Below are 26,324 nucleotides of genomic sequence, written 5' to 3'. Positions count from 1 at the left end.
TTCTACTTTATATGATTTACTCTCTCTATTTTCAGAAACTATATGATCATTCATATCATTGTAACTCTTTTTTATGCGTTGAAATATCATAAAAAAACAAGAAAAAGAAAACAAAAGAAAAACAAAGAAGAAGAAGAAGAAGAAGAAGATACATGACAATGAGCTTTGGAGTAGGACCAAAATTAGAGTTACACTCGAGACTCGAGAGTTTTACTTAACTGTAAGTGTGAGTGGTTTACTTTAAAGCAAGAGAAAATAAAGCGTAAGCCCAGTATATGTTCAAAGCCCACTATATTTTGAGGCCCAAAAAGTAACAATAAAGAGATCAAATCTGAAATTAGTCGAGGAGATCGATGAGTAAACCCTAGGAGGCAGACACACACAGGAGAACAGAGGAAACAGCCGAAGATGGTACTACTCATCGTCTTCTTCGATCTCTCTCTTTGTTTTCGCTTTTTAGATTTACAATCAAGACAGATTCAGTATTGATGGTTTTTATTGTTGTGTTGTGTTGCAGACTTTCAAGCGTAGGAACGGTGGAAGGAACAAGCACAACAGAGGTCACGTTAACCCAATCAGATGCTCCAACTGTGGCAAATGTTGCCCCAAGGTACTCTCTTACACTACCTTTGCTTCTCCATCTCCATTAGTAAAAGAAGCATTCCTATGTGGAGATTTTGATTTGATCTTGTTGGTGAATATAACATTGGATTAGGACAAGGCCATTAAGAGGTTCATTGTGAGGAACATTGTGGAGCAGGCTGCTATTAGAGATGTTCAGGAAGCCAGTGTCTACGATGGTATCCTAATCCTTTTCATTACATTTCCCTATAAAGTTTTGATTTTTTTGGACTGCATTTTGCTGAGATTTGTAACTCTTGATTGAATATGTATTGTAGGATACACCTTACCTAAGCTATATGCAAAGACTCAGTACTGTGTCTCTTGTGCTATCCACTCTCATGTCGTTAGAGTTCGTTCCCGCACCAACCGTAGGGTCCGAACTCCTCCACCCCGTTTTGTCAGACGCAAGGTAATCCTCTCTCTCTCTCTCTCTCTCTCTCTCTTTCTTCAACTCAATGATCCTTGATAGTTTTAAGCTTCATTTCTCGTTCTTTGGTTAAAAGCTTACTGCATTTGTGTTAGGATCAGAAATGTGCAACTTGTCTCTGAGTACGAAGATTGTTTGAAGTAAATCTGGTTACTAAAGACTTGTATTGTACAACGTGTAGTTTTGAATCTTGCATTACCAAATTTTGTTTATGTGCGTTAAGATTATCTTAAGATTCTTGTCACCATTTGAACTATAATACTGTAGTTGTTTCAAAATTATTTTCTGAAAGTTGTCTTTTGAGGTGGATTAAGCATGCTACTACTACCTTCACTAGTTCTTAACAAATCTGCTTTCAGTGAGACTATTCTGTTCTATCTATTTCTGTTTGAATGACTTGCTCTTATACTGACTGAATGGTTATTTCACATTTATGATCATCAGGATGATGCTCCCAAGCCTGGACAGCCAGGACAGCCCCCTCGTCCTGCTGGTCCTGGAGCTGCAGCTGCACCCCGTGTCTGAAGTCTGCAATCAGCTTTCAATTTTCAAAAACGTTTGTTTATCTTTTATGTTGGCTTCAGATTGTATTGCCATGTGAATCTCCAAGTGCTTTTTTTTAGTAATTTTCTTGACTTTGTTATTATTATATAAAAAATTATATAGATTTGCAATATGATTTAAGTTATGAGGTTAATTTTACAATATTTGGGAAAAGATTCCATAGTTTGTTGGAAGTGTTTTGAGTTATGGCCTATGGGTGGGTGGGAGAGGAAACTGAGATTAGAGATCAGTTTCATTTTCCTTCTCACCAGATTAAACCTTGAGGTTTTTTTGGTATAAGTTCCTCACGTTCTCCATGCAATTTCTCCCTGGCAATCTTCCTTATGGTAGAAGGAAACCTTAAGAAAGAAAGATACAATGGAAGTTTTTTAGCAGCAAAAGGATAATCTAAGAGCTCATCCACGGTGGCCCTATCGGAAGGCTGCCACGCCAAGCACCGCCTCACAAAGTCTGTGGCCTCGGGAGAGATATCTTCGTACAGCCTCCATGTGTTAGAAGAACCTCTCACATCCACTGGAATACCCCCAAACATCTTAAGAACCAAACGCCCTAGAGACCATATATCACGGGCTGGTCCGGTCAGTTTGTCCGGTCCAACGAACGTGTCCCACTCAATGGCCTCAGGCGGCATGTACTCCTCCAGGGTTCCAGGAAAAAACAAGCTAGAGTCCATAGTCGGCTCTTTGGATAAACGGAAACCAGCAAGCTTGACATCCCATGGCTCACCAAGAGTGTTGGAAGGGAAGACGAGTACATTGGTCGGATTGAGGTCGCAGTGGACGTAACCTTGAGAATGAAGAGCCTTCAGTCCATGTAGGATCATACGAGTGGCGCGTCTGACACTATCTTCAGGCAATCTCCCTCCGGCATCAGAGATCATCTTGTCGAGATTACCTAAGGAAGCATACTCCATGTAGATGTAACATAAACTCATGCCTTTGGTGCCGGTCACATAGTGAAGGTGATCGCTTGAAGCTTGCACGATGAAGGGATTGTTGTGGAAACGAAGCATGATCCTGAGTTCCTTCTCGAGAGTCTTGGACTGTTTGAGAATACTTGTCTTTTTGACGTATGATTTATCCAAGTTCGGATCCTTTTTGAGAGACACAAAGCCGTAGGTACATTTGCCAAGCAGACAGACAGTCTCCAATGAAGACTCGTTTAGATCTCCGATAATCTGCTCCATAACGACACCAAGTTGCCAAGAACACAATCAGTTCCCAATGAAGACTTCTTTTGTTTAGCAAAATGTATTCACTATTTTTTGGTTAGACCTCTTAGTATGTACTTATCTAATAATATTTTGGTAAACTACTTTGTGTGGTTAATGATATAAATTACTTAGTTATTAAAAAATGAAAAACTAGCAAATCTAATCAAGATGAATTGATGTATTTTTAGAACTCTTTTTTTTCTATAGATTTTTGGTTACTTTTGAATTATCTTATTAAATAAAGTATACAAAATGTGTTATATATATCAGTTTATTTTTAACTAATATTTTAGTAAATTACTTTTTGCACTAAATGATAGATAAAGGTTGTCCAATCAATATATGTAGATTAGTAAAATGTAAACTAAACAAATCTAATCAAGAAAATTTATTGATTTATGCTATATAAATCAAACAAATGTCTTATCAAGACTATATATCAGTATATATTTAAATTAATATATTGGTAAATTAGTTTGTGTGCTTAATGATAGATAAATGTTGTTCAATCTATATATTTAGTTATTAAAAATGTAAACTAAGCAAATCCATTCAAGAAAATTCAATGAATTATGCTTATAATTGATTTATACACAATGGTCTAAGAGAAAAATGTAATGAATTTAATGTGGATTATATTTTAGCAGCATTTTGCATATCAGTGAAAATTTTACTACAGCATTAGCGTAAATACAAGTTTAACAATTAAAACTTTGAGGTATACTTTGTCTTCACTGGTCTGAACTTTCGAGCTGAGACGAGAGAAAACCGAAAACTTGCTTAAGATTTCCTCTAGATGGTCGAGCATTCACGGCGTATTTGCATATAAATATTAGCATCCGTCGCATTTCCATTTTTGTTATACTCTTCTCCTCATAACATTTTCCACCATCAAAGGCCCCTACAAAATGATTCAAATATCTCAGCATCATGATACATTTCATACATTGCGGAACCAAAACCCCGAAAAAGGTACAAAATGCAGTACCTTCTTCATTGAATAGTGATATCAAGATGGCCAAACAAACGCATACACTGATATCTTCCCCTGTCAATCATAGTTAGAGTGTATGGATTAGAATACCATAAAAGTTACAAGCTACAAATTAATGCTTGAATACAGATACAAACTTACCATCTTGACAGCAAACTAAGAGCTTCTTCCCTGAACTCATCTTGAGCTTAGCAAAATTAACCGCGGCAGGGAGATTTCTTGATATGGAAAATCTATCATATTTTGAACCCTGGAGAACAGATGGACGCTTTTAATGAATATATGTTTCAAGGAAACAACTGTGTGTATCATGCAAGAGTTTGGTTTGTCTTAAAGCTATTATACCTTCATGGGTAGATGCAAATGCTCTTCAAGATGTGATAGAGGGACTGAGATGGGATTTTGATCACAATTTAATATGCAGTCAATAAATGTCGCCTTATTAGCTGCAACAAGGATAAGAAGAAGATATTGATGAGAAGCTGAAGCGATTAAACATAATGCAAAGACAGAGTCACAGAGACGACATTTGAAGTAAGAAACTAAACTCACCTACTTGTGATGCCCCAACAGCAAGATTCGTTGATGCCAACCAAGATACTAAGCTTTCTTCATCAACATTTTTCATCCCAACTTTAGGTTTTGGTGTACTAAGAGACATGATTTCACCACTCTTAGCGTGATCGACTCCACCATTAGATTTTGAGCACTTAACAACAACCTGTGGAGCTTCCTGACCTCTCTGCGCTCTATACACTCTATTGTTTTCAACAATCTTTGCCACTTTCTGGTTACACAAATCAGGCCCCCAGTGAATCAGATCATCAACATGTGTCCAAAAAACATTTGGAGATAAACCTCTAGCCCAACTCTCTTCATCATCACCAGCTCCTGGAATATAATTCCAACTAAACTCTGAACTGGTTCTGTTTTGAAGTTCACCAGAAACAGAAGCTGAGACAAGGATGAGAGGAGTGAATTCCCATGACTCATGATCAGGTACTTCATTCAACCACACAACAGTTTTCTGTGAAACCCAAAGAGGCCGCAAAGGCTTTCTCAAACATGAAACTAAAGAAGCTATATCAGCTCCACTCTCATCTAACTCTCTTGTCCACTCATCCAATCGAGCCTCAATAGAAGCCCTCTCAGTATTTGAAACCCAAAGTGGTAAATGTAACGAACAATCCCATTTATCTAACAACTGCCTTATCTTATCACCATCATGATCATCATCCAATCCCTATTCCAAAAACAAGATTGTAAATACAACAAGAGATGAGTTATATATAATCTACTAATGCAGACAAAAAGAACATTTTAACTCACTTCAACAGTGTTACATAATCTCTTGAGATGATTAAAAATTGAACGGTTCAAGACACATGACCAAATAGGTATCGTTTTCGACATGCTATCCGGAAATCTCTTTCCTTTCCTAGTGGAATCAATAATGATACATCCTCCTTTCTCTCCTATTCATTGGCAATCACACAACACAAGTACAATGCATAAAGATACATGCTTTTTTGATACAAAACAAAGCCTAGTTCTCAGATGAAAGTGATGATACCAGCGAGAAGAGGAAGATGGAGATTGAGGCGAGAGGTGTTGAAAGACAGATTGTTTGTATGACCATCGGTGGATTTGAAGTAACAGGTGGCGTCGAATTTGGGAGAGTACCAGAGACCACAACGAAGGTTAGCAAGAAGAGGGAGCTTAGGCCATAGCTGAGAGATCTCGCGGACGAAGATGGAGTCTTGGTAGATAGATCGAAGAGCGTTGTAGAGACTGTTGTCTCGTCGCTTTATACTCCTGGCAGCTTTGTAAATACTATCTCTTGTTGTCGTCCTCTGCTCTTCCGAGTTTGCTGCCATTGTTTGTTACCTTGGAAACTAATTAATATTGGGATTTTTGAATTGGGTTTTACGAGAAAAGGAAGAGTTTTTAGAACAAATAGGAGAAGAAGAAGAAGAAGAGAGAACAGAGGAAGGTAGGCGCAAGAAGATGGAACGAACAGAGGGAGACGAGAGAGACAATGATAGGGTTTATATTTATTATTTCGTATATTTAGAGACGATTTTGTCAAATACAAAATATTTAGGGAGTAAAAAGGAAAATATACTAAATTAACAACATTCATATCATGGGTTGTTTAACATATTTTACTACAGTTTTATTATAAGAAATTAAAATTCTAAATAACAATTGATATAATTATCCAGAAATCGATTAAAACAATAGAGAAAAACTTGAAGTATGAAAAAGGAAATTTGTTGACAAAAATAAAAGAAAGGAAACTTAATTAGAACAAAAATATATCTTTCTCATCTTCAAGCCGGAGTAGTTTGGTGAATATTGGTTTTTTTATATGCATAATTGATATTTTGATAAAAGTAGTAGTTGTTTTGTTCCTCGACCTTTAACTAAATAAATTATATCCATATATATATATATTTAAGAGCATTGGATAATATTAACATTAATTTTGATATAGTTTAACATAATTTCGTAACTGGAAAAGGAAAACATGATCCTAGTTCCAATTGAAAAACGAACCAACCACAACGACCTTCTGAAACTTATATAAATAGATAGATATCGAGAACCAGTGATGATCTATCAGAAACACATACAAGACTAAACCCTAATTAAAGAGGATACGTAAAAGCTTTATAACTTTGATGATGGAGCAAATTTGCAGAGATGATGATTGGATCGTGGACGAGTCTTCCTTGACAACCGTCTCTTTTCTTGGCCGAGGAAGCTTTGGTTGTGTCTCTCTCGAGAAGGACTCCAACTCTCGACTTTGGGCAAAGAAGTCATCGCCTATGCATCTCAAAAACATTCTCGACAAGGAGCTCAGGATCATGCATCGATTCCGTGGTCATCCTCGCATCGTCAACGCCTCAACCAGTCTTAACTTACAAACCAAACCCTACGAATGCTACACGATCTATATGGAGTACGCCTCCCAAGGTAATCTCAATGAGATGATCTACGGTTCCCCTAGGAGATCACAGCCGATACCTGAGTCTTTGGTCCAACGCGCGGCTCATATGATCCTAGAAGGACTCGTGGCTCTTCACTCCCATGGTTACGTTCACTGCAACCTCAAGCCATCCAACATTCTCGTCTTCCCTTCCACTACTACTGGAGAGCCGTGGGATATCAAGCTTGCTGGTTTCAGTTCATCCAAGGAGCCTGATTCCGAATATGATTCCGTGTGCTTTGGTACGGCTAAGTACCTGCCACCCAAGTCTTTTGCGCCAAACGAACTGATCATCCATCCATACCTTGATATATATGCTCTAGGTTGTGTGGTTTATGAGATGTTTGGAGCTATACCTATCCCGGAACCATTCGATGATTTTTACGAGTGGAAGTTGCGTGGTCGAGATATCTCTCCGGAGGCTAGAGATTTCTTGAAGCTGTGCCGTGACATTCATCCACGCAGGCCCGCCGCAGCTGAGCTCTTGAACCATCCTTTCATTACAAGAAGACTTGAATTGCCACCCACAGAAGAGGACAAGGAGATATCTAGCTCGTTGCTTCCAAGTGAGCTTCTTTTGACCTGATCTTAGGTCTTCTCCTTGTGTAAACTCCAGATTTGCTTCTGTTATAAAGATTATGAGATCGATTCTACACCAAGACTTCCATGTTCCATCTGGTAATTTCAGTTTTACATACGTAGGAGAAGAAAGGATCTTATCTCATTAAAGAATCTTCTTCAATTAGGATAATTGCTTAAGTTTGTTTATTTACTTGCTTTGCACGAAAACGTTCCTTAGTTTTTCTCTCTGGTACCCCCTACTATTCACTATTAAGTAGAGGTGTGATAGTGTGCATGTGCTTGATTCAATACTTCATGTTCCAATTTTGGTAATATTAAAGTTCAAATCCAATAATTTTATGGTAATAAGAAAATTGAGTTCGAGTGAGCTTCGTCTACCTTTCAAAATTAGACCCTAATTAATATTTTTATTTTAAACATTTTCCAAATCAATCAAAAGCTCAAAACATGAACCTCTCAATAAATAGATAGGAAACGATCGTTCTTCTTAATCATATAACTTAGTGAAGATTACACAATCCAAACAATCTCGAAACCATAATCTATATTCTCAGATTCGGCGGTTTTACTTGAGCCTCTCCTTTCTAAGTCTTTCTAGCTCCAACACCATTTGCCAGTGCTCTAGTGAGAGCGTGGTCTCACCATAACTTACAGACATCATGCGAGCCATTGTCAACAACCTGCACAACCAAATAAACAAATTAAAAGTTGTTTATATAATCGATGAGTTTGAGAATAAATCTTAAGGAAACTTTAGTACCTGCTCAAGTCTTGGCTGCCTAAACTACGATCTGTTTGTCTTGCTGCAACCAAATCATTCTCCACCACCTGCAACGAAATTTTGCAGAAGATAATTGAACTTCAGACTCAAAAGTCTGAAAACAATGGGTTCTAACATTAAGACCATTGATATATACATACCTGTTGTAACTCTTGCCCAATAGAGTGAGATAACGATTTGCAAGTAGCTAAGTAGCACCTCCAAGCTTCTGCTGTTTCTGGTGTGATGACTTCCAATGAGTTCACTTGGGAAGGTTGAAAAGGTAGAACCAAATCGGCAGGCATTATGTTCGACTTTCCCTCCGAGAAGATGAGCATTTGAACATCAGAGGCCATTTCCATTTTATAATATTGGAAATCATACTCCACCTGAAAATAGCAGCAGATTCCATGTTTCATATTTGAATATGATTATAAACTGAATAAGAACATCATTACTTTACCTTCTGACATTCCAAGAGGTTTTTGAGCAGATTTGCATTCTCAACTCCAACAGAGTTCAAGGTGCCTGGTTGCAACTCTGTTTCGTCCAATATCAAGTGCGTACCATCAGCAATTTGTAGAACTCCAGGCATCAATCTGAGTCATAAAAAAACAATATACTTGAAGGTTTCTCGGATAAGAATGATTCAAACCACATTAAGATCGTAGAGATGGATTCTTACCTGTTAATTCCATAGTCTTTCTTGGGACCGAAAGAGGCAGTGTTCAGATACTCAATAGTAAGTGGTACAGATTGTGTGAATGGTAGGAGGTTTTTGAGGGCATTACTCAGCTGGGTACCAAAGATAGGCATGCTCTCTTTATTAAGGTGTATAAGATTAAGTGAAAGCTTCCCAACAGCAACGTTATCGACTCTTCCATGCACCTGTAAAGGAGGAAAACATGTGAGTGTACAATACTAAAAGGGATCAGCCAGTGTAAGGTGAGAAGGAAAAACAAGTAATCCATGTTAATCTAAATTATTACCTTCGACAAGAGATGCAATAATAGGAACTGTGCGGCAATGTGATCATTCCCGAGTAGACCGGTAAGGTACTTCATCAAACTCTCTCTTATCTCTTTGAATATTTGGGGAGATTTGGTCTGCCAAATAGAATAAGGAACAAGAGATTCAAAAAACAAATGCCAGGACAAGAATAGGTACGAGAGCTGAGTCAATGGGTACTTGCCTCTGTAAATAACGAAGAACCATGCAGGAAATGTTGTGTATCAAGCTTCCTGTGGATAAGACAATGGAGGCGTGGAACCTTTCGAGAGGGCATCTGAACAGATTCAGCTTCAGAAAGGTCATCAGAGATTTCATCAAGTGAATCCGTATCCATCATTACATTTGGATCGAAGGTCAACACTCCAAGAAATTCAACCACATCATTTAGCTTCAATTCTGACTCTGGAGAATCATACATCTATGTGGCAGCATAAGGATTTTGTCAACAACTAATCTTTGCAGCTAAGGTATATACATGATAACAGAAAAAATAATGAAAACAGCCATATAATCAATTACCTTCACAAGACAAGGTAGAGAGTCTGTATTTGTAGCTGGCGGAAGACCAGAACTTTGTGGAACCTGAGATTCTGAAGTTGATGGTGTAGCTTCCCCCACTTTCTGATATACACAAAAGCCAATATAACCAGAAATATTTCATCAGTCAAAATCTCAATGTCTCATGATTCCTGCCAGTAACAGTAAGGAAAAATTTTCTAATCTATGGGGTTTCCGCTTCTTGATTGTCGCTTAGCGTATTATATAATCATAGATACATTGCATAAAGACTTGAGAGACTAGAGATCCTTACCATTTTCTTGAAAGGAGAGCCATTAATACCAGCTTCTGAAGTCTGCATAGTTTATGATGGCATCCATTAGTTATTGACCACAAATTCCAACAGATATTGCTACAACAAAATCAGTATCATAGAATAAATCCAGCATGAGAAACTAAGTTACTTACATTGGACTCCATGGAATCAGTCATTTCTTCATCCACCCTCACACGCTTTTCCCTGTTTTGGCCAGTTAGATCCAAAAACCGGTTCCTCAGCTCTTGAGAAGAACATTCAGTCCATTGGTTTTGTCCTGGGACCTAAAACATTGCAATCAATCAAGTGTTATTATGTTTAAATATCTATGAAAGCTCAACAACAACAACAACAAAAAACAAAGATCCAGCATTAGAGAAAACATACAGGAACACAGTAGAGTAAGCGACGCTCCCAAACTTGCAAATCGGTGGGAGAACCCTCAGGAAACTGTGAGACATCACTGAACTTATTTGTTCTCCATGTTGCACCATCCTTGACACAATATTTATAAATAAAAAACAGTTATTGACAAATAAAGATTCAACGCTTCTTTAGTAGAAACCATCAAAAGCTAAGTGAATATTCATGCATACCTTGCAAGCACCAGCATAGAATTCATTTCCAAGCATGTCTTGTATCATTCCACGAAACCTAACAAGTGTATTGGGCTGTAACCACTTGATACTTGATGAATCAAGTATTGGAACCTACAATAGACCCAAAAATATCTCAGAACAGATCCTTTTAAACCCCCAAATTCACCAGTCTCAATCTGTGGATAGATTAATAAAACCTAAAGGAATCTGATTTAGTTAGAAACAGAACCAAATTAGATGAAAAATTCAACCTTTTTTATACTGAATACGAATTGGGAAGTAATGAATCAAAAAAAACCAAAACCCAATTTGCCCTAAAACCAAAAAAAGCAAATAAAAGAAGCGAATTCTGAAACAGAGTGAGATTTAAGAGAAAAGAGGAACCTGGGAGAGAGCAGATTCATCGGAGAAGTAAGGAAGAAACAGATCGACGACGCCCCAGTCTTTTCCGACAGACGAAGCCGGATCGTAGCCTGAAGACAGAGCATTTGCGAAGGAGAATCGTACAGCTCCTAGAGGGTTCGTCAGACAATCGTACGCTGGTCCTCCCATATCTCTCTGAATTGGTGAGTGAGGGATTACAGAAGAAAAATCGATTCTTTTTTGCTCAGAGGGGCGGCAATGCGAAGTCTATTATTAGTTGGGCCTTTCCCGCCATATCTGTTAGGTTTTTCCCGCCATGATCCATGCCCATTCTCCAACCCCCAACGCACCGTTTTGTAACCCCTCCCTCTCTATACGCCGTCGTTTTGTGTGCTGTTGGTGAGGAGCTTATTGATATGATAAGATAAGAGAAGAGAGACAATGGATAATGTATAATACTAATACTGATAAGTTTGACCATCTTGGTCTTTAGATTTGACAAACACAAAGATGGATCCAAAAGAAAGAAGCTAACATGACGAATTTACAACAGAGGGATTAGGTTTTTTTAATATATGTATTTATTAAGTAGTTCAGACAACATAAACCATGCCGACTTCTAAAAGAGAAACGGGCGGGACCTTAAGCGCCACGTCAGGTCCTCTACAGTTCCTGCTCAAGAAATTATAACCGAAATTAACCGCCAGTCTCTTCATCACCGATGATCCTTGTTTCGCTTTCACATGTGAGTGTCCCAATATAAACGCTGTCCCGGCTTCTTGCGCCGCCAACAGATCCCTCAGCTCGCTTCTCAGCTCCGCATCTGCTTCTGCAGACGCTGACGATCCTTCATCCTCGTAACTGTCTTCTGGTAAAGCAAATCTCACCCTTCTTATGGTGGTGGTTGGCACTGCTTCTGCCATTTCTATTACGTCTTCCATGCTTTCCACTGTGGAGAATCCTATCGAGACGCTCTCTGGTTGGAGATTGTCTTCTATCTCGTAAGCCACGGTTCCGATCACTGCAAGTCTTGACTCGCTTGAGGATTCGTTGGACTGGACTGACCGGGCGGTGTCGTCATCTTGTTGTTGTGTTCTTTTGTGCCAGTCGTAACGGATGAAATCCGCAAGCTTGCTCACCAGCTCTGTTTCGAATGAGTCCACGTCTTGATGGACGTCTCGGTATCCGTACCGCACGATGCAGCGGTAAGAGCGGTGGTCAACTGGACCTACTCGGCCCACGAGGTATCTCTCAGCAGGTGGAACGAATGGGACTGGGACAGATTTCACACAGACAAAGACGAGGACACGGTGGAAAGCAGGTAGGTTGGTAACAAACCGGGAGAAATTGGCGGGGATTCCAGAGGTTAAATCCGTGAAGACTAAACCGATACCTGGAACTCGGGTGATTCCGAGGCTTGGACCTAATGCAAGAAGCCAGTCAAGCGAGACTTTGTTCTGGAGATCAAACTCGTATTTCTTGATGGTGGTGTAATGCCAAACGAACATGATGATCATAAAAAATAAGGATAAGAGTATTGGAAGCCAAGCGCCTTCGCGGAATTTGGTAAGTGAGGCTGAGAAGTAGAGAAGTTCTATTGATCCGAAAAAGAGAAGGAACGCGAGGGCTAGTATCGGAGGCTTATGCCAGCAAAGAACAATGACCAATGAGGTAAGACACGTCGTCACTAGCATAACCGCCATTACAGCCAAACCTGCAACCAACCACAACAAAGGAACACAAAATGTAATCTCAAAGTCAAAGAATCTAAAATTCTTGAGCTGATGAAAGAATCTCATACCTGATGCATTTCCCAGGTGCTTTACATCTCTAAATCCGATAGTAACAGCAATGCAGAGAATCATGAGCATCCAGTTTATCTCCGGTATGTAAATCTGACCATGAATCTTATCGGATGTGTGAATGACTTTGACTCGAGGGAAGCATCCAAGAGACTGGCTTTGGTTTATAATTGAGAAAGTCCCACTGATGATCGCTTGGCTTCCCACAACAGAAGCAAGAATCGCTACCGCAAGCACAGGCCAGTGCAAACATTCTATTCAAAACCAAGAATTGAAATAAACAAAAAGTTCAGATTATGTTTTCAATGGTCAACACCAAATATAATTTCAGATCTTCAAGTAAGGAAAACTACTGACTTGGCACAGAAACGTAAAAGCCAATTGCATGAGCAGAATGGTGATGCCGGGATAAGTAAGCAGCTTGCCCCATGTATGCTAATATAAGAGCCGGATAAACGAGGAAGGTAAATGCAATCTACAGCAAGTAAAACAAAGAATTGTTGAAATCCGTGGGGAAATAAAACAATAAGTAAAGCATCCAAGCCAATTAGAAGAAACATACCTGAATTGCTGCGTAATTGAAGTGACCAAGATCAGCAAACATGGCCTCAGCACCTAAAACAAATACTTAAAAGAGTTAGATTACTGACATCTATATGGCGACGTTAACAATGTAGATTCCTTATAACTCACCAGTTATGCACAGCAAGATTCCGCCTAGAGACATCCATCCACTTACTCTCGTCTTTCTCAAGAACATGAACATGTATGTAGGAGAAAGTGCTTTGTATATATGAGGATTCCACTGTATTATATTGTACAAGCCAATACCGCTTATGCAGAGCAACCAAGTCAGGACAATAGGTGCGAAAACAAACCCAACACGATGTGTCCCAAAATGCTGTAGCGAGAAAAGACAGACTAATATGAAGCAGGTTATAGGAATCACAGCATCTGCACGTTTTGATCAACAAAAGGAAGCCATCATTTAATCAGAACTCAAGCAGCGAAAACTAACATAAAACAAACCAGTCTTCTTTGTGTACTTACACTGGTGATGTTCTTTAGACATATTCAGCTCAAGACCTGACACTGCAGAGAAAACTACATACAACAAAAAGAAAAGATCAGAAAACTCTTTAAACCAGCACTTATAGAGACTAAGATATTATCTACACACAGAGAAGCAAACATACCGGAGATAGCTGGAGTGAGAAGTCCATCTCCAATAACCATACAAGTACCAAGAAGAACAAGAAGCAGCAAAGCAGTGTGTAACCACTTGTGCTTCTCCAGATATCTTTTAACACACGAATCATGGTTCTTCTCCGGTGGATGCTCAAGCTTATAAGTGGACAGTGCCTCATCAGAAACTTGTCGGTTTGGGAGGAGGCTAACTTTGACATGACGGCAGATCAATGAGTACAAAGCAAAAGTTCCACCTGAGAAAGTTGCAAACATAATAACTACATAAGCAAACAAAATTTCAGTTTTTCATCCCATTCTGGTCAGAGTAAGAGAGTATAATCTTTCCCACTTCATCACCTTCTCCGTTATCATCAGCGCGGAGGACAATGAAGACATACTTCAGCAAAGGAACCAAAGTAAGAGTCCAGAAAACAAAAGACATAACACCGTAGATCTCTTCATTGGTCTCAGAATGTTGAATGTCTTCAGCAAAAGTGCTCTTAAAGACATAAAGAGGAGAGATACTCAAGTCACCATAGACAACACCAAGACTCTGATAAGCAAGAAGCAAAACCGACCTCCATGATTCCTTCTGCAATAATTACATCAATTCCAATCTTCAAAAAAAGCTCCAAAATTGAACAAATCTAATAAACAAAAGAAAACAAAAAAAGGAACAAACCTTAGCAGAACGAGAACCACAACATTTCCCTAGATTGAGATCCATGGTTTTAACTCTAAACCTTCACAAACCACCTAACAAGCTACAAGAAGAAGAACCTGGAGAAAGAAAAAAAAGAAGATAGATTTATGAATCTAACTCAAGCTAAATAAAAAGAGAGAAATTGGGTAAAAATTTGGCAGAAGCAAATGAAAAGTCATGACGAAAACAGTGGAACCTCCAAAAGGGAACAATAAATACGACAACTAAAACATTGTTTCCCAAATTAAGAAGAGAGAAGAAGAAAACAAAAGTAGGCCACATTCACGCACATGGCATTCATTCACGCCATTATATAGAATATAAGATAAAAAAAAAACCCAGATCAAATAGAGAAGAACTCAAGAACCCTAGAAAGTAGAGAGTAACCCACCAACCAGGATAAGATTTTTTCAAAATAGAGAAGAAAAGGAATTGACTTGCAAAAGTGTTAAGCTTTTTTTTTAGCCATAAATGGAGATTTCTCAATTATTAGCTTTCTCTACCTTCTCTTAATTGTTGCCCATATTGTGTCACACACACACACACACAAGGGGAAGCCAACTGTGTTTTATTTATCTTACCCACTTAGAAGAGAATTTAATAAATGCGAAAACTTTCTGGGTGGGGGTGAGAGTGGGGGGTGACGTGAATCGAAAGAGATGATCTGCTTATCATTGAATTAAAGATGTTGGAGACAAAAGAAAGCTAGACGAAGAAGAAGATAAGAAGAACCCATGGGTCATAGCCTCCACATACACATGCTGCTTTGGCTATACTAAAAAAAAAAACACAACCTTTATTTTATTTGATTTCTCCTTCCTTCTTTACCAATTTCTTCGCGTTTTCTCGGGAGCAAACGTGGCGAGAATTTTTTTTACAGGTGAAGAGACAGAAACACGTGAGTGCTCCGACCCGACAGTTACATACTTACATCTTTAAAAGAAAAAGAACAAAAAAAAAAACAAAAAAGCTTTTTTCTTAATTCTTTTACTTAGACTATTCTCATCAGTAAAAAAATCCACAGAGTTTCTTAAAAACAAAATAAATTAATATTTTAATTGTTTGATTATATTTAATTTTTTTAAAGAAAGTTGAACCAATGAAGATAGTCTAATAATGCAAGAAACGTTTCAAATGTTTTTTGATGAAAAAACATTTCTCTCCTCACTCATCACTTTTTATTACTTTTTGATTTTTTTATTGTAAAAGTTTCTAATAAGAAACCAATCAGGATAGTCTTACCAACTGATGGAGCTTTGTGTAGCATAATAATACCTCAGCCTCAAAATCTGGTCATCGCCACCAGCAAATTAACGAAACTGTTTTTGTTCTCTATTCTCTTCAGTTTTTGGTTTTAATATAACAGCAACAAGAAACATAAACGGCTTTTTAAAAAAGTTGTAATTAACGCGTATTGGTGGTAATTGGTAACAAAACAAAAAATAAATATTTGTTCTGTAATTATTTAAAATAATTAAATTACCTTTTCTATTTTTTAATAATTAATTACCTTTAGATTTCTTTAAGTGATGGTATATAGATTCCCCATGTATTCTTTTCTCCCTAATTAAAAAAGACAAACTACTATACATGGCATATAATAAATGCAAAAAATATCTGGATTTTAAAAATATATATATATATATATATTTACGTTTGAAAATGAAAGATTTGTATTTAATACATTTTATATCATAATTACTTACACAAATATAAAAAGAAAAATTTGAAGTGATTGATTGGTGCTCTTTTTTCTATTCCCTTCTTTTATGCTTCTTTATCTTTCACTCTTTCTTTTAGGTGTCGTGGAACTTCATTTTCAATCTTTTTATACATTGGTATTATTTTGCTTGTCCACTTTAACATTATTGTCGTCGAACAATATTATAGAACCAGGCCGGAATCAAATTCCTAAAAAATCGATTCAGCTTGCTCTTCACAATATAATCTTTATAAATTATAGTATAATTCAAAGCATCGATTAGACTGGTCGGTGGATTCAATGCATGTATAAAAGGGACATGTTATCAAATCACATAATGTATTAATAGTTTAATACAATAATACTATATATATATATATATATATATATGCATGCGCTACATGACGACAAAGACAAATCACACTTACATTTGATATTTCAAAGTAAACACAGAAGATGTATTTTATATGATTTTAAGATTCTATACGTGATTTGAGGAATGCGTGTCTTTTTCAGTTTGGTTTATGTATCAGTCAAATGTGAACGATATATTTGTTTTCTGCTCTTGATATGAGTCTCTTTGGTCAACAAGATTTTGCTTTGAACAGTGTTTTAGGTGTCTATTTCAGTGAATAATAAGTTCGGCATGTTTTACGCCAGTTATTTTTTTGATTGCCAAAAAAGAAAACTGATTTCAGGATATGCTTGATTCTTAAAATAGAACTATCATTTATAGTGGGGACAAATAAATTTTGATCAAGTTTTAATGTTTGAAGATTAAGAAGTTCAAAACAAATTGAGCTTACACAAATTCCATCGTCGGACCACTTATTAGGCCTTCTTAACCTATAACCAATTGATGCATGTTATATATATTAGTGGTGGTGAGTACAGTTTTTTTTAAGATAATTGTGTTTCTTGGTTGAAGATGGGATTGTGTGTTAACTCAATCACTTACGTATGCTAAATTGCTAATTCCGAATCTAGAAAGATAAATAAGGGCGTAAATTAGAACTTTCTTGAAGTTTTTTTTTTTGCTAAACTTTCTTGAAGTTTTAGCCAATAAAAAAATGCATATACAGTATATGGTATGTACTATGTTCATATCTATACCACACTAACATGTCCCATGTGCACGATAATATATTTTTAGGCTTTGTTAACGGCCATTAAGGCAAACTTTGTATAGTTTTTCGTTGTTATTATAATTTAAATTTACAACTTGCATTGGTGAATGGTCGAAGACTGTATAACCGACAAAATGTTCCTTTTGTTACCAAACTGGCGGAATGTTTTTGTGTTTTCTTTATCATGTAATTTTTATTTCTTAATGTTTTTGGAAACATGAAACTATATAAACAAAACATACAAGATTCTCAGGTATTAGTTAAATATCCCACTAAAAAAATATCTTATATTTTGATTATGGACCTTTTTTTATATTATTGTGGTTAGATATATTACTTCTTTTTTTTCTTGTTTATAAAAGAAAATTACTCTTCAGTTCTTAATAACATGTAACATTTTACAACGGACAAATGCATATATCTGCATACATATGAAGCTATCTTTTCCCATCAACACGAGGAAATGAGACAATTTTATAGTAAAAAAGGGAACGATTATTTTTCAGAACAAAAAAAAAAGACAGAATGAAATAAAATCTAAATATTAAAAATGAGGAAAAAGCAACGAAAATAATATATATAGTTAGAGACCACCGCTCTTAGGAAAAAAAGGTATATAAACAACATGTGATGTATGCATATAACACAGAATGTGTATTTATTGGGTGTGTAAAAATATACCCATGACATGTATCAGTGGCCAATACCGGGGCTTGGGACATCACCTTGCCTTCTATAGATATCATCATAATCAGGCACTGGTGGTGATGGTGATGATGATCCTTCATCATAGTAGTCACTTGAATCATCAACTTCCAAGTTTGTAACCATCAACTTCCTGATCTTTACTTCCGAGAAGTCTCTACCGTGAAATGCCTCCGGCTCCGATCTAGTAGTAGCTCTCATACTCACACTCAATCCAAGAATCGAAGGGATTCCGTAGATAAGTAAGAACGAGAGTAATAAAGATGGAAACTTAATCTTCCTTGCTTCCATTATACTATCTTCAAAAAAAACAATCGATTTAAAAGGTGAAAATAAGAGAATTTTTTCTTTCCTTCTTCGTCTCTTTAGGTTCAAGAAGAAATTGTAGTGTTGTTCTTTATAATAGAGATCATACATATATATATATATATATATATATATATAAACAACTATATAAGAAAAGAAGCATTGCATTATTAAATTTGGAGGGCCAACTTTGTTGAAATTGGCAAACAATGGTCATGATGGATTTTATAACATGGCAACTTCTTACTTTTTTCTTTTCTTTGATTTCTTTATGTTATCATTTTTTTTTTATCGTAATGATCCATCATTGCATGCTTTGTTCTGTGACAAGTCGTATAGTAGGAAAAAATCAATTAAATTTTAAAAATGTGGTGATTAAAATCAAAATCTAAGTAATAAACTTTTCAAAAGATGCATTGACCACAAAGTTTATTGTTGGGGAAAACATTAGAGACGTTGGATTCTTTCTCATTTATCTCCCAAGTCATCCTTTGTTTCCTTTGACAAAAGAGGAGGACTAAAGACACAATCAATCAGACGTTGTAACACTTAAAAAAAAAAAGTTACAATAGAGGTTCACGCAATTGATTTTGGGTTTGTACCCCTAGTGAGATGGAATACTATAACTCCAAACCAAGTAGTGAGATAAGTTCGATTTAAAACTATATTATCGTTTGTTGTCAAAGAGTAACGTACAAACATCGGAGTCACGTGCTATCATTGGTCAGTGCCAACTGAAGAGGTAGGTTGAACAGCGGAAAACTCTTTTATAAAATTGTCCCCTTTCTAAAAAATAAAAGCATGGAGGTTCGAACCTCGTAAGTGTATTATAAATAACTATACTTTGTATATAATTAGAAGTGTTTATAATCATTAACGACACAACATTCTAGCACGTAAGAAGTGAATAATTGCGTTTGCTTATCTTGTAATGATCATGTCTCGTTTAGAAATGCATTATACAAAGTTAATAAACATGTTACTGATTGTCGAAACTAGACACGTATGTATCATTGGGATCCGATCCTAATATAACTAGAGAAAGGCAAGTGAAGAACCATTAGCAATTGTGTAAGCCATTACCAACTTAAATAGTATCAACAAATAAGATTAATCTATGTGTCACCGACTCACTTATCTATAATAATTTCCTAACTTGGTGTATATATATGCCACTAACCCAAATTGTCGTCATAATTTTACAAATTTAAATTTGATCTTGCTAAGATCTCTTTAATCAACCTAATTATTGCACATAACATAACTATAAAACTTATCGGTAGATCTTGCCAGAGAATCGCTCTATATAATACAGGAGAGATCTTATGAAGATGATAATAATTAATTATAGGATATACTATATGTGATAGAGGTGACGTAATGCTTTGGAACTATATCGTCATATTCATACATAGGATATCTCGATATGGATATGACTTAAGTGTCATAAAAAGATCTCAGGTTGGGCCCTCAACTCCACTAACAAGTAACAACAACAACAACGACTTCTCTATCAGTATGTATCAGTCATCAAACTAAAGTTGCTTGCGAGACGGCGTCATGGCAATGTAATAAATCTCATGTTTTTTTTTTAGGATTTTCGGTTTACGTTAATTGACCAAAAGTACAACAATAATGATTATCAAGAATATGCAAAGAGCTAATATCAGATTCACTGTCTTTCTGTTCAACGAATTAAGAGAGACCTCTCATTGAATTATGGGTCAACAGAATTACATTCCTAATGAGTCCTAAAATGAAACATATCCATCTGCTTCGACCTCCATTTACCACCATTAAAAAAAAAAACTAAAAAAAAAAACTCTTTGTCATTGTTGCTGTTGGTAGGTATGCGAAGTTATGATGAAAAAGGTTTTAGCCTAAGAGACCAATCAAGGATTCTGTTTGAACAGTTGAGTCCGGGAAGCTGAGTTCACTGTGCTCGGTTTGCTACTGAAACTACCATTGTAAGATTGTTGAGTCCGGGAAGCTGAGTTCACTGTGCTCGGTTTGATACTGAGCCCACCATTGTAAGATTGTTGAGTCAGGGATGCTGAGTTCACTGTGCTCGGTTTGCTACTGAAACTACCATTGTAATATTGTTGATTCTGGGAAGCTGAGTTCACTGTGCTCGGTTTGATACTGAGCCCACCATTGTAAGATTGTTGAGTCTGAGCTGCTGAGTTCACTGTGCTCGGTTTGATACTGAGCTCACCATTGTAAGATTGTTGAGTCTGAGCTGCTGAGTTCACTGTGCTCGGTTTGATACTGAACCTACCATTGTAAGATTGTTGAGTCTGGGAAGCTGAGTTCACTGTGCTCGGTTTGATACTGAGCCCACCATTGTAAGATTGTTGAGTCTGAGCTGCTGAGTTCACTGTGCTCGGTTTGATACTGAACCTTCCATTGTAAGATTGTTGAGTTTGAACTGCTGAGTTCACTGTGCTCGGTTTGATACTGAACCTACCATTGTAAGATTGTTGAGTCTGAGCTGCTGAGTTCACTGTGCTCGGTTTGATACTGAACCTACCATTGTAAGATTGTAGAGTCTGAGATGCTGAGTTCATTGTGCTTGGTTTGTTACTGAACTTCTCAGTGTAAGATTGTAGAGTCTGAGATGCCGAGTTCACTGTGCTTGGTTTGTTACTGAACTTATCAGTGTAAGATTGTAGAGTCTGAGATGCTGAGTTCACTGTGCTTGGTTTGCTACTGAACCTATCAGTGTAAAACTGTTGACTCTGATACGCTGAGTTCACTGTGTTTGGTCTGCTACTGAACCTACCAGTGTAAGATTGTTGACTCTGAGATGCTGAGTTCACTGTGCTTGGTGTGCTACTGAAACTATCAGTGTAAGATTGCTGAGTCTGATATGCTGAGTTCACTGTGCTTGGTGTAATACTGAACCTATCAGTGTAAGATTGTTGACTCTGCAAAACAAAACAAAAAACAACCATTCAATTCAGAAACAAATTCTTTTCTAAAATAGGAATACAAGTTAAAGAGTAAACGGTGAATGTACCATTTCAGGAATGTAAGTGCCCGTTCCTCTTGATTTCTGCATGTTCTGCATCGACGTTGAACCATCCGGATTCGTCCAATATAGAATATTCTTTTGATCGTTCACAGACCAACTGGCGACGTCCCAAGAACTCGTTTCTTCACCCTGAGGGATCCAGCTATACTGAATCTCACCGTGAAACCACTTACCGTATACAAGACTCCTGAAGTATCCTTCAAAATCTCCTCTAAGATCAGATAATTCTGTTCTTCCAGTGCCAAAAGCGATGAGAGGTTCTACTACGTCTTGTCTCTGTCCCTTACCGTTCCTATCCAATGTATTGCGAAAGAACTTCTCCAGTTTCCAACCCATGGTTTCTCCAGGTACTGAAAGTATATCTCTTAGCCTTTGAACTCCCCGAGTAAAAGCATGTCTTAGACGTGGGACATTTCCTAAACAAGATTGGACAAAAGATAGAAAACTATTACTTGAGAGACCAATCATGAGCTTCGTTTTGGTCTTGTGACATTAGAAATCTCTGGTCAATGGGGTACCTTGTGACACACTACGTCCAAGGTTGTTACTGTGTTTCAGAGGATCCAGTATGTTGAAATGTTTTACAGGAAATATCTGCCTGTTGGCTTCGACAACTTTAGGTTGAACCGAAAATGACTCCACGCATTCTCTGAAGAACTTCTCATTTAGGACTACTTCATGATCTCCGGTTCCTGAAGGAAACAACAAATGATTTTATTTTTATTTTCAAATCTTTAGGGAAAGAGAAGAGAATCTGTCTATTATCTCAGCGTCATTACCCGTAATATCTGGAAGAGATGATATCGGGACCGGACCAGTGACCGTGATGCAGTAATTTTCCCAATCAAATGATGCATAGTAATCCAAGAACTTGAACAGTACCTGTAGATGATAGATTTAGCTTGTTAATATTGGAAGCAATTTCTCAAATAAGCTCAGATTTTTTAAAAATGCTTACTGCTAAAGGGCCAGACAATGATGAATAAGAACTGTTGATGATGTACAAGACGAGTACTGCCAATGCATATGTTGAGATCAAACCAGTGTTGGCACCAAGAAGACGGCTTTCATAATAGCACCAGGCCTTAATCAAAATGATGCTACGTTTGAACAGATGGTCTCTTCCAAAATTTTGGTCAACCTAACAAAGCAACAAAAATCAAAGATAAAGATAAGATGATGGAAGAAGTAATATAAGCCGAAGCTATTAGGTATTTATTTACCTGCTCCAGAAAACATAAAGCGCATAGTCCCGCCATTTGATTAAAGGAGATATCCACAGCAATGTTCTTGATATTGAATTTGATGACCTTGACCTTCCATTTTAAATGTCAATTGAGCGGAATACAGCATTAGCATGAAAATAAGTTTTTTTCTTGAAACACATAATTCAAAACAAAGAAGGAACAAAACAAAAACCTGTGCTTGGATATACTGAACACCAGTTACTTGGAAATCGGATGCTCCCCCTTCAGCTCTAAGCATACTACACAATGCTTCAGCCAAGTCCTCCTCCGTATCTTGAGGAGTTAGGACTGTCAGATCAATATCTCCATCTGGGAGATAGGTTTTTAGTGGCACCGAACCAAATAAAAAGACCTGGTAAATACAATTCCGCATCAAAGCTACATTTTGATTAAGTTAAAAGAGGAACAGACAGATAAACCATATGCAAGAAAACTAATAGTCCTGACTCTGAATCTAACCATACAGCAAGAAAACTTAAGCACTTTAACGAAATAAAACGGGTCAATCTTCTTATGCAACACCGCAACTAGACATCATCTGGTACAACATTCATAAGAAGTGGGACTGATATAAACCTCATCAAACAAAATATCCACTAGAGCAGCAAAGTTCTTACCTCAATTCCAAGACGATCCTTGATAAGATTCTGGATATAAACAATGATTTCATTCCTACTTCTGTCTGAAAGATAGATTGGTTGGATGACACATAGTATCTCCTGAACCCTTTCCTCAGCAATCATCCACAATTCTCCATCTATAGGCACTGTTGATAGCGAAAGGGAGGAGGATGGTGAGGATGATGATGACGAAGATGAAGACGAAGAAGAGACTGGAAACCTCTCTTGAATAGCAGCCATTTGAACAAAAAACTTCAGATTGATAATTACCCCCCAAACGAGCTTACTTGTATGAGAGTGTGACAGATCAAAACATCTACAAAAGAACAAACCATAGGAAAAAAATGAGAAAAATCATGGCTTTATTATAACATTGAAATGAAAACACTCCTCAAAGGACAACAACTCCAAGCAAAGGAATGAAGACAAAGTAGAAGTTGACTGGTCACACACAAATTGAATCACCAGAGATCAGAGGAAGAACAAAATCTTAGATTGGATTTCTCAACTCCACCAATAAATGCTTCAAGAAAAATCTAGAGAGTAAATTACATTCTAGCTAAAGCATGACAAGAAAATCAAAACAGAGCAAGTCAATGGTAAACGGAATAGTAAATGCCATGTTAGGTAATCCCTACTGTCTTAGCTTCCTGAAAGCCAAACACACCCAACCAAAGAATAAAAATCGAAACTTTAAAAATACCCAAAAAGAATTTGACATAAAAGATTCTGATCCTCTCGCTTTAACCCAGCTTCCACGGCAATGATTGCACCAAAACCAAAACTAAAGCTTTCGAAATCTCAATTTCATCTTCTTCTTCATTCTTTTTTCTTCTCTAAAACTCAAATAGAACAAACAAAAAAAAACAACCTTGTCAACCTCGTAAAAATATATATATATATATTTAGAGTTGTAAGTATCGGAAAAGTACCTATGCTTTTAGTCCAACTGTCAAAGGAGGTTCCTTTTGAACAAATCCGTGATAAACCCACCCAAAGTGGCTTTAACTCATCCTCTGCAACATAAAAAAACCCAAAAATCTCACAAACTCAGATGATGAAACCAAAACTGAACAAAAAAGATCAACACTTGTTGTCAATTCTAGGGTTATATGATTGTAAAGCACTAAGCATTTCGATTCCAAACCCAAAAGTTAAATTTAACGCGTAAACAAAAAAAAAAAAAAAAAAAAGGTGTCGCCTTTTAATTCACCAAACGCAGCAACTCATTAAAACTCACAAGTAATCAAAGAATTAAAGCCAAATTGAAACAGTGAAGCGAATAAAATCTTAATTGAAACCAATGGTGATTAGCTAAACAGTGTAATTAGATCAATAGTAAAAGAGCTAAAGAAGAGACTCACTGAGAAAGACCGGCGAAGAAAAAGAGAGCTCACAGCTCAGCGTATATAAACAAGAGAAGGAGAATGAAAATGAAACGATCACCAGGAAAAATATTGAAAAGTCAATGAAATTTATGGAAGGTTCGTAGACATTTTATAGTCATACAAAATTTAATGATAATGACCCCAAAAAAAAAACTAATAAAGTTGCAATTTTTATTTGTAAAACCTTGACTACACAAAATTACAGCCAGGGAAAGAAAAAAAGTTAACTGCGTTTTTTTCTCCGTCGTCGTCGTCTTCCTCTAAAGTTCTAAGAATGAAGACAAAAGAAAGAAGCAAAAACCAAAGGCAAAAAGAGCTAAAAAGGCTCATAGAAAGGAAACGACAAAATTGTCGATATCTACGGAGTGTAAAGGGATACTCTTAAAAGTATTGTATATTGAGAGATTTTATGTTTGGATTATACGTATTCTTAGCCTAAAGTATAGTATTATTACTTTTCCTTTTCTTCCAAGTCAAATGTATTTGTTTTGTTTTTAAATGCTATGAGATCCAACATTTTTTTGGTTTAGACATCAGTATTTGATTTCTAAAAGTTAAGAAATTTTAAAACTTACAAATTTGTAGATTTAGAAGCGAAAAGAAACGTTAAAAAACCGTTAGTTTACTTTATATACACGTTAGTTTTATCGGAAAAAAAAAAAAGAATGATAATCACTACTAGTTAGTTAAGAATTTATAAAATAACGCTAAAAAATGTCAACGTTGAGTAACGTCCAATGTTAAAATTAAAGAAAAAGAAAGTTTGCGATACTTATGTTTTAGTTAGTTAAAAACCGTTAATTTAGTTTATATACACGCTTCCTTTATCAGAAAAATAATCATTGAACTTTCAATTTTATATATTGCATTGATTCTACACTCGCAAAGAGTAACGTTAAGTAAGAAAAACGTCGAGCTAAAGTTAAAATTTTTTTTTTTTTGTAATTTTTATATTTTCTCCAAAAATCCCCAAACTAAAATTTTTTTTTTTGTGACAAATATGATTATTTCTACTCGAACTTGAGTTCAATCCTATAAGTACATTCGATCCGTTTATAGAAAAAGATTAAATTATATTTAGTTTACACACAGTAATTTTATCGAATAATTTCTCAACCTTTTCATAAAATAACTAACTAACTTTAAAATTGGTTAACGAGTTTTCTAAGTTTGCTTTGAATTCACAAAATATGTTCTTATTACAAAGTTAATTTTTAATTTTAAATAAAAATGTCCAATGCTAAAGATAAAAGCAAAAGTTATAACTTTGTAAGCCCAGATTTTCTAATGTTAATAGTATGTTAGTTGCTTGTGAGTAACTCTCAAAGTTTTGGTAACTAAAACTAAATTACTACAGATATGTTTTAAACTTTATATAGATTTCCAAATAACGTTTATATATTTTTCCTATTAACAAAAAAGGCTAGATAGAATACCATAAATAATGATATTGATACGATAATTTACCTTTTTGAATTAGGATTACCTAATATTTCCAGAATACATGCAGCTAATGTCCTAGAAACATATATTATACAATGTGATTTATCCAAAAAATA

General features: G+C 36.3%; 8 protein-coding genes across 29 annotated transcripts; 2 read left to right on the top strand and 6 right to left on the bottom strand.

Annotated features, from left to right (window-relative positions):
• The first annotated feature begins 190 nt into the window (after positions 1 to 190).
• On the top strand, positions 191 to 1,735 carry LOC104792925 (small ribosomal subunit protein eS26y-like). Its single transcript, XM_010519195.3, has 5 exons — positions 191 to 411; positions 518 to 610; positions 716 to 800; positions 900 to 1,033; positions 1,496 to 1,735. The coding sequence occupies exons 1-5, from the start codon at positions 409 to 411 to the stop codon at positions 1,574 to 1,576; spliced, it is 396 nt and encodes a 131-aa protein (XP_010517497.1). The 5' UTR covers positions 191 to 408; the 3' UTR covers positions 1,577 to 1,735.
• Positions 1,710 to 2,902, bottom strand: LOC104792917 (mitogen-activated protein kinase kinase kinase 17-like). Its single transcript, XM_010519180.3, has one exon. The coding sequence runs from the start codon at positions 2,799 to 2,801 to the stop codon at positions 1,860 to 1,862; it is 942 nt and encodes a 313-aa protein (XP_010517482.1). The 5' UTR covers positions 2,802 to 2,902; the 3' UTR covers positions 1,710 to 1,859.
• Positions 2,903 to 3,430: 528 nt separating this feature from the next.
• On the bottom strand, positions 3,431 to 5,954 carry LOC104792918 (tRNA A64-2'-O-ribosylphosphate transferase). 2 transcript variants are annotated; one of them, XM_010519181.3, is made up of 7 exons: positions 5,396 to 5,954; positions 5,152 to 5,297; positions 4,375 to 5,065; positions 4,168 to 4,268; positions 3,964 to 4,072; positions 3,817 to 3,876; positions 3,431 to 3,729 (listed from the first exon to the last, which is right to left on the bottom strand). In XM_010519181.3, the coding sequence occupies exons 1-7, from the start codon at positions 5,697 to 5,699 to the stop codon at positions 3,560 to 3,562; spliced, it is 1,581 nt and encodes a 526-aa protein (XP_010517483.2). In that variant the 5' UTR covers positions 5,700 to 5,954; the 3' UTR covers positions 3,431 to 3,559. The 2 variants fall into 2 exon arrangements, with proteins under 2 accessions (XP_010517483.2, XP_087310790.1); XM_087454664.1 differs by lacking the exon at positions 5,152 to 5,297 and having other exon boundaries at positions 5,396 to 5,919.
• Positions 5,955 to 6,495: 541 nt separating this feature from the next.
• On the top strand, positions 6,496 to 7,400 carry LOC104792919 (mitogen-activated protein kinase kinase kinase 17-like). Its single transcript, XM_010519182.3, has one exon. The coding sequence runs from the start codon at positions 6,507 to 6,509 to the stop codon at positions 7,398 to 7,400; it is 894 nt and encodes a 297-aa protein (XP_010517484.3). The 5' UTR covers positions 6,496 to 6,506.
• Positions 7,401 to 7,833: 433 nt separating this feature from the next.
• On the bottom strand, positions 7,834 to 11,254 carry LOC104792921 (mini-chromosome maintenance complex-binding protein). The gene is made up of 13 exons (XM_010519183.3): positions 10,965 to 11,254; positions 10,578 to 10,691; positions 10,369 to 10,476; positions 10,134 to 10,265; positions 9,979 to 10,020; positions 9,687 to 9,788; positions 9,349 to 9,585; positions 9,146 to 9,262; positions 8,842 to 9,044; positions 8,620 to 8,755; positions 8,318 to 8,545; positions 8,157 to 8,224; positions 7,834 to 8,076 (listed from the first exon to the last, which is right to left on the bottom strand). Exons 1-13 carry the CDS (start codon positions 11,130 to 11,132, stop codon positions 7,962 to 7,964), a joined length of 1,770 nt encoding a protein of 589 aa, XP_010517485.2. The 5' UTR covers positions 11,133 to 11,254; the 3' UTR covers positions 7,834 to 7,961.
• Positions 11,255 to 11,385: 131 nt separating this feature from the next.
• Positions 11,386 to 15,997, bottom strand: LOC104792922 (potassium transporter 2). Of its 6 annotated transcripts, none has more exons than XM_087454663.1 (10): positions 15,879 to 15,997; positions 14,616 to 14,713; positions 14,291 to 14,525; positions 13,942 to 14,187; positions 13,796 to 13,849; positions 13,439 to 13,699; positions 13,308 to 13,360; positions 13,103 to 13,220; positions 12,745 to 12,999; positions 11,386 to 12,657 (listed from the first exon to the last, which is right to left on the bottom strand). In XM_087454663.1, the coding sequence occupies exons 2-10, from the start codon at positions 14,658 to 14,660 to the stop codon at positions 11,537 to 11,539; spliced, it is 2,388 nt and encodes a 795-aa protein (XP_087310789.1). In that variant the 5' UTR covers positions 14,661 to 14,713; positions 15,879 to 15,997; the 3' UTR covers positions 11,386 to 11,536. The 6 variants fall into 6 exon arrangements, with proteins under 6 accessions (XP_087310789.1, XP_010517487.2, XP_010517486.2 ...); XM_010519185.3 differs by lacking the exon at positions 15,879 to 15,997 and adding an exon at positions 15,431 to 15,876; XM_010519184.2 differs by lacking the exon at positions 15,879 to 15,997 and adding an exon at positions 15,140 to 15,819.
• A 1,840-nt stretch (positions 15,998 to 17,837) lies between these two features.
• LOC104792923 (precursor of CEP15-like) lies at positions 17,838 to 18,585 on the bottom strand. Its single transcript, XM_010519190.3, has one exon. The coding sequence runs from the start codon at positions 18,459 to 18,461 to the stop codon at positions 18,159 to 18,161; it is 303 nt and encodes a 100-aa protein (XP_010517492.1). The 5' UTR covers positions 18,462 to 18,585; the 3' UTR covers positions 17,838 to 18,158.
• Positions 18,586 to 20,156: 1,571 nt separating this feature from the next.
• LOC104792924 (uncharacterized) lies at positions 20,157 to 25,121 on the bottom strand. Of its 16 annotated transcripts, none has more exons than XM_087454658.1 (12): positions 24,994 to 25,068; positions 24,310 to 24,393; positions 24,081 to 24,213; positions 23,648 to 23,693; positions 23,375 to 23,523; positions 22,930 to 23,109; positions 22,734 to 22,826; positions 22,469 to 22,651; positions 22,290 to 22,392; positions 22,029 to 22,202; positions 21,496 to 21,926; positions 20,157 to 21,403 (listed from the first exon to the last, which is right to left on the bottom strand). In XM_087454658.1, exons 5-12 carry the CDS (start codon positions 23,498 to 23,500, stop codon positions 20,369 to 20,371), a joined length of 2,325 nt encoding a protein of 774 aa, XP_087310784.1. In that variant the 5' UTR covers positions 23,501 to 23,523; positions 23,648 to 23,693; positions 24,081 to 24,213; positions 24,310 to 24,393; positions 24,994 to 25,068; the 3' UTR covers positions 20,157 to 20,368. The 16 variants fall into 16 exon arrangements, with proteins under 16 accessions (XP_087310784.1, XP_010517495.2, XP_087310785.1 ...); XM_010519193.3 differs by having other exon boundaries at positions 24,742 to 25,053; XM_087454659.1 differs by having other exon boundaries at positions 24,081 to 24,219; positions 24,742 to 25,047.
• Between the last annotated feature and the right edge of the window lie 1,203 nt (positions 25,122 to 26,324).

This window comes from Camelina sativa, chromosome 6, assembly GCF_030686135.1.
Source record: "Camelina sativa cultivar CO46 ecotype springtype chromosome 6, ASM3068613v1".
NCBI classification, from domain to species: Eukaryota; Viridiplantae; Streptophyta; class Magnoliopsida; order Brassicales; family Brassicaceae; genus Camelina; species Camelina sativa.
Note: the sequence above shows the minus strand (reverse complement) of the source record. Positions and strands in the feature narration are given on the sequence as shown.

What these genes read in the sequence shown, in the direction of transcription:
- LOC104792925 (XM_010519195.3), top strand. An exon ending in GTGGCAAATGTTGCCCCAAG is followed by an intron (nt 611 to 715) that starts GTACTCTCTTAC and finishes ACATTGGATTAG; the next exon opens with GACAAGGCCATTAAGAGGTT. An exon ending in CCCGTTTTGTCAGACGCAAG is followed by an intron (nt 1,034 to 1,495) that starts GTAATCCTCTCT and finishes TATGATCATCAG; the next exon opens with GATGATGCTCCCAAGCCTGG.
- LOC104792917 (XM_010519180.3), bottom strand. Translation starts at nt 2,801, where the DNA reads ATGGAGCAGATTATCGGAGATCTAAACGAGTCTTCATTGGAGACTGTC.
- LOC104792918 (XM_010519181.3), bottom strand. Translation starts at nt 5,699, where the DNA reads ATGGCAGCAAACTCGGAAGAGCAGAGGACGACAACAAGAGATAGTATT. An exon ending in GATTATGTAACACTGTTGAA is followed by an intron (nt 5,066 to 5,151) that starts GTGAGTTAAAAT and finishes TTTTTGGAATAG; the next exon opens with GGATTGGATGATGATCATGA. An exon ending in TGTTGGGGCATCACAAGTAG is followed by an intron (nt 4,269 to 4,374) that starts GTGAGTTTAGTT and finishes TCCTTGTTGCAG; the next exon opens with CTAATAAGGCGACATTTATT.
- LOC104792919 (XM_010519182.3), top strand. Translation starts at nt 6,507, where the DNA reads ATGATGGAGCAAATTTGCAGAGATGATGATTGGATCGTGGACGAGTCT.
- LOC104792921 (XM_010519183.3), bottom strand. Translation starts at nt 11,132, where the DNA reads ATGGGAGGACCAGCGTACGATTGTCTGACGAACCCTCTAGGAGCTGTA. An exon ending in TCTATGCTGGTGCTTGCAAG is followed by an intron (nt 10,477 to 10,577) that starts GTATGCATGAAT and finishes TATTGTGTCAAG; the next exon opens with GATGGTGCAACATGGAGAAC. An exon ending in TTGGGCAAGAGTTACAACAG is followed by an intron (nt 8,225 to 8,317) that starts GTATGTATATAT and finishes ATTTCGTTGCAG; the next exon opens with GTGGTGGAGAATGATTTGGT.
- LOC104792922 (XM_087454663.1), bottom strand. Translation starts at nt 14,660, where the DNA reads ATGGATCTCAATCTAGGGAAATGTTGTGGTTCTCGTTCTGCTAAG. An exon ending in AATCTTGCTGTGCATAACTG is followed by an intron (nt 13,361 to 13,438) that starts GTGAGTTATAAG and finishes TATTTGTTTTAG; the next exon opens with GTGCTGAGGCCATGTTTGCT. An exon ending in CTTTTACGTTTCTGTGCCAA is followed by an intron (nt 13,000 to 13,102) that starts GTCAGTAGTTTT and finishes GGTTTTGAATAG; the next exon opens with AATGTTTGCACTGGCCTGTG.
- LOC104792923 (XM_010519190.3), bottom strand. Translation starts at nt 18,461, where the DNA reads ATGGAAGCAAGGAAGATTAAGTTTCCATCTTTATTACTCTCGTTCTTA.
- LOC104792924 (XM_010519191.3), bottom strand. Translation starts at nt 23,617, where the DNA reads ATGGCTGCTATTCAAGAGAGGTTTCCAGTCTCTTCTTCGTCTTCATCT. An exon ending in CATTGTCTGGCCCTTTAGCA is followed by an intron (nt 22,393 to 22,468) that starts GTAAGCATTTTT and finishes TATCATCTACAG; the next exon opens with GTACTGTTCAAGTTCTTGGA. An exon ending in ATCTCTTCCAGATATTACGG is followed by an intron (nt 22,203 to 22,289) that starts GTAATGACGCTG and finishes TGTTTCCTTCAG; the next exon opens with GAACCGGAGATCATGAAGTA.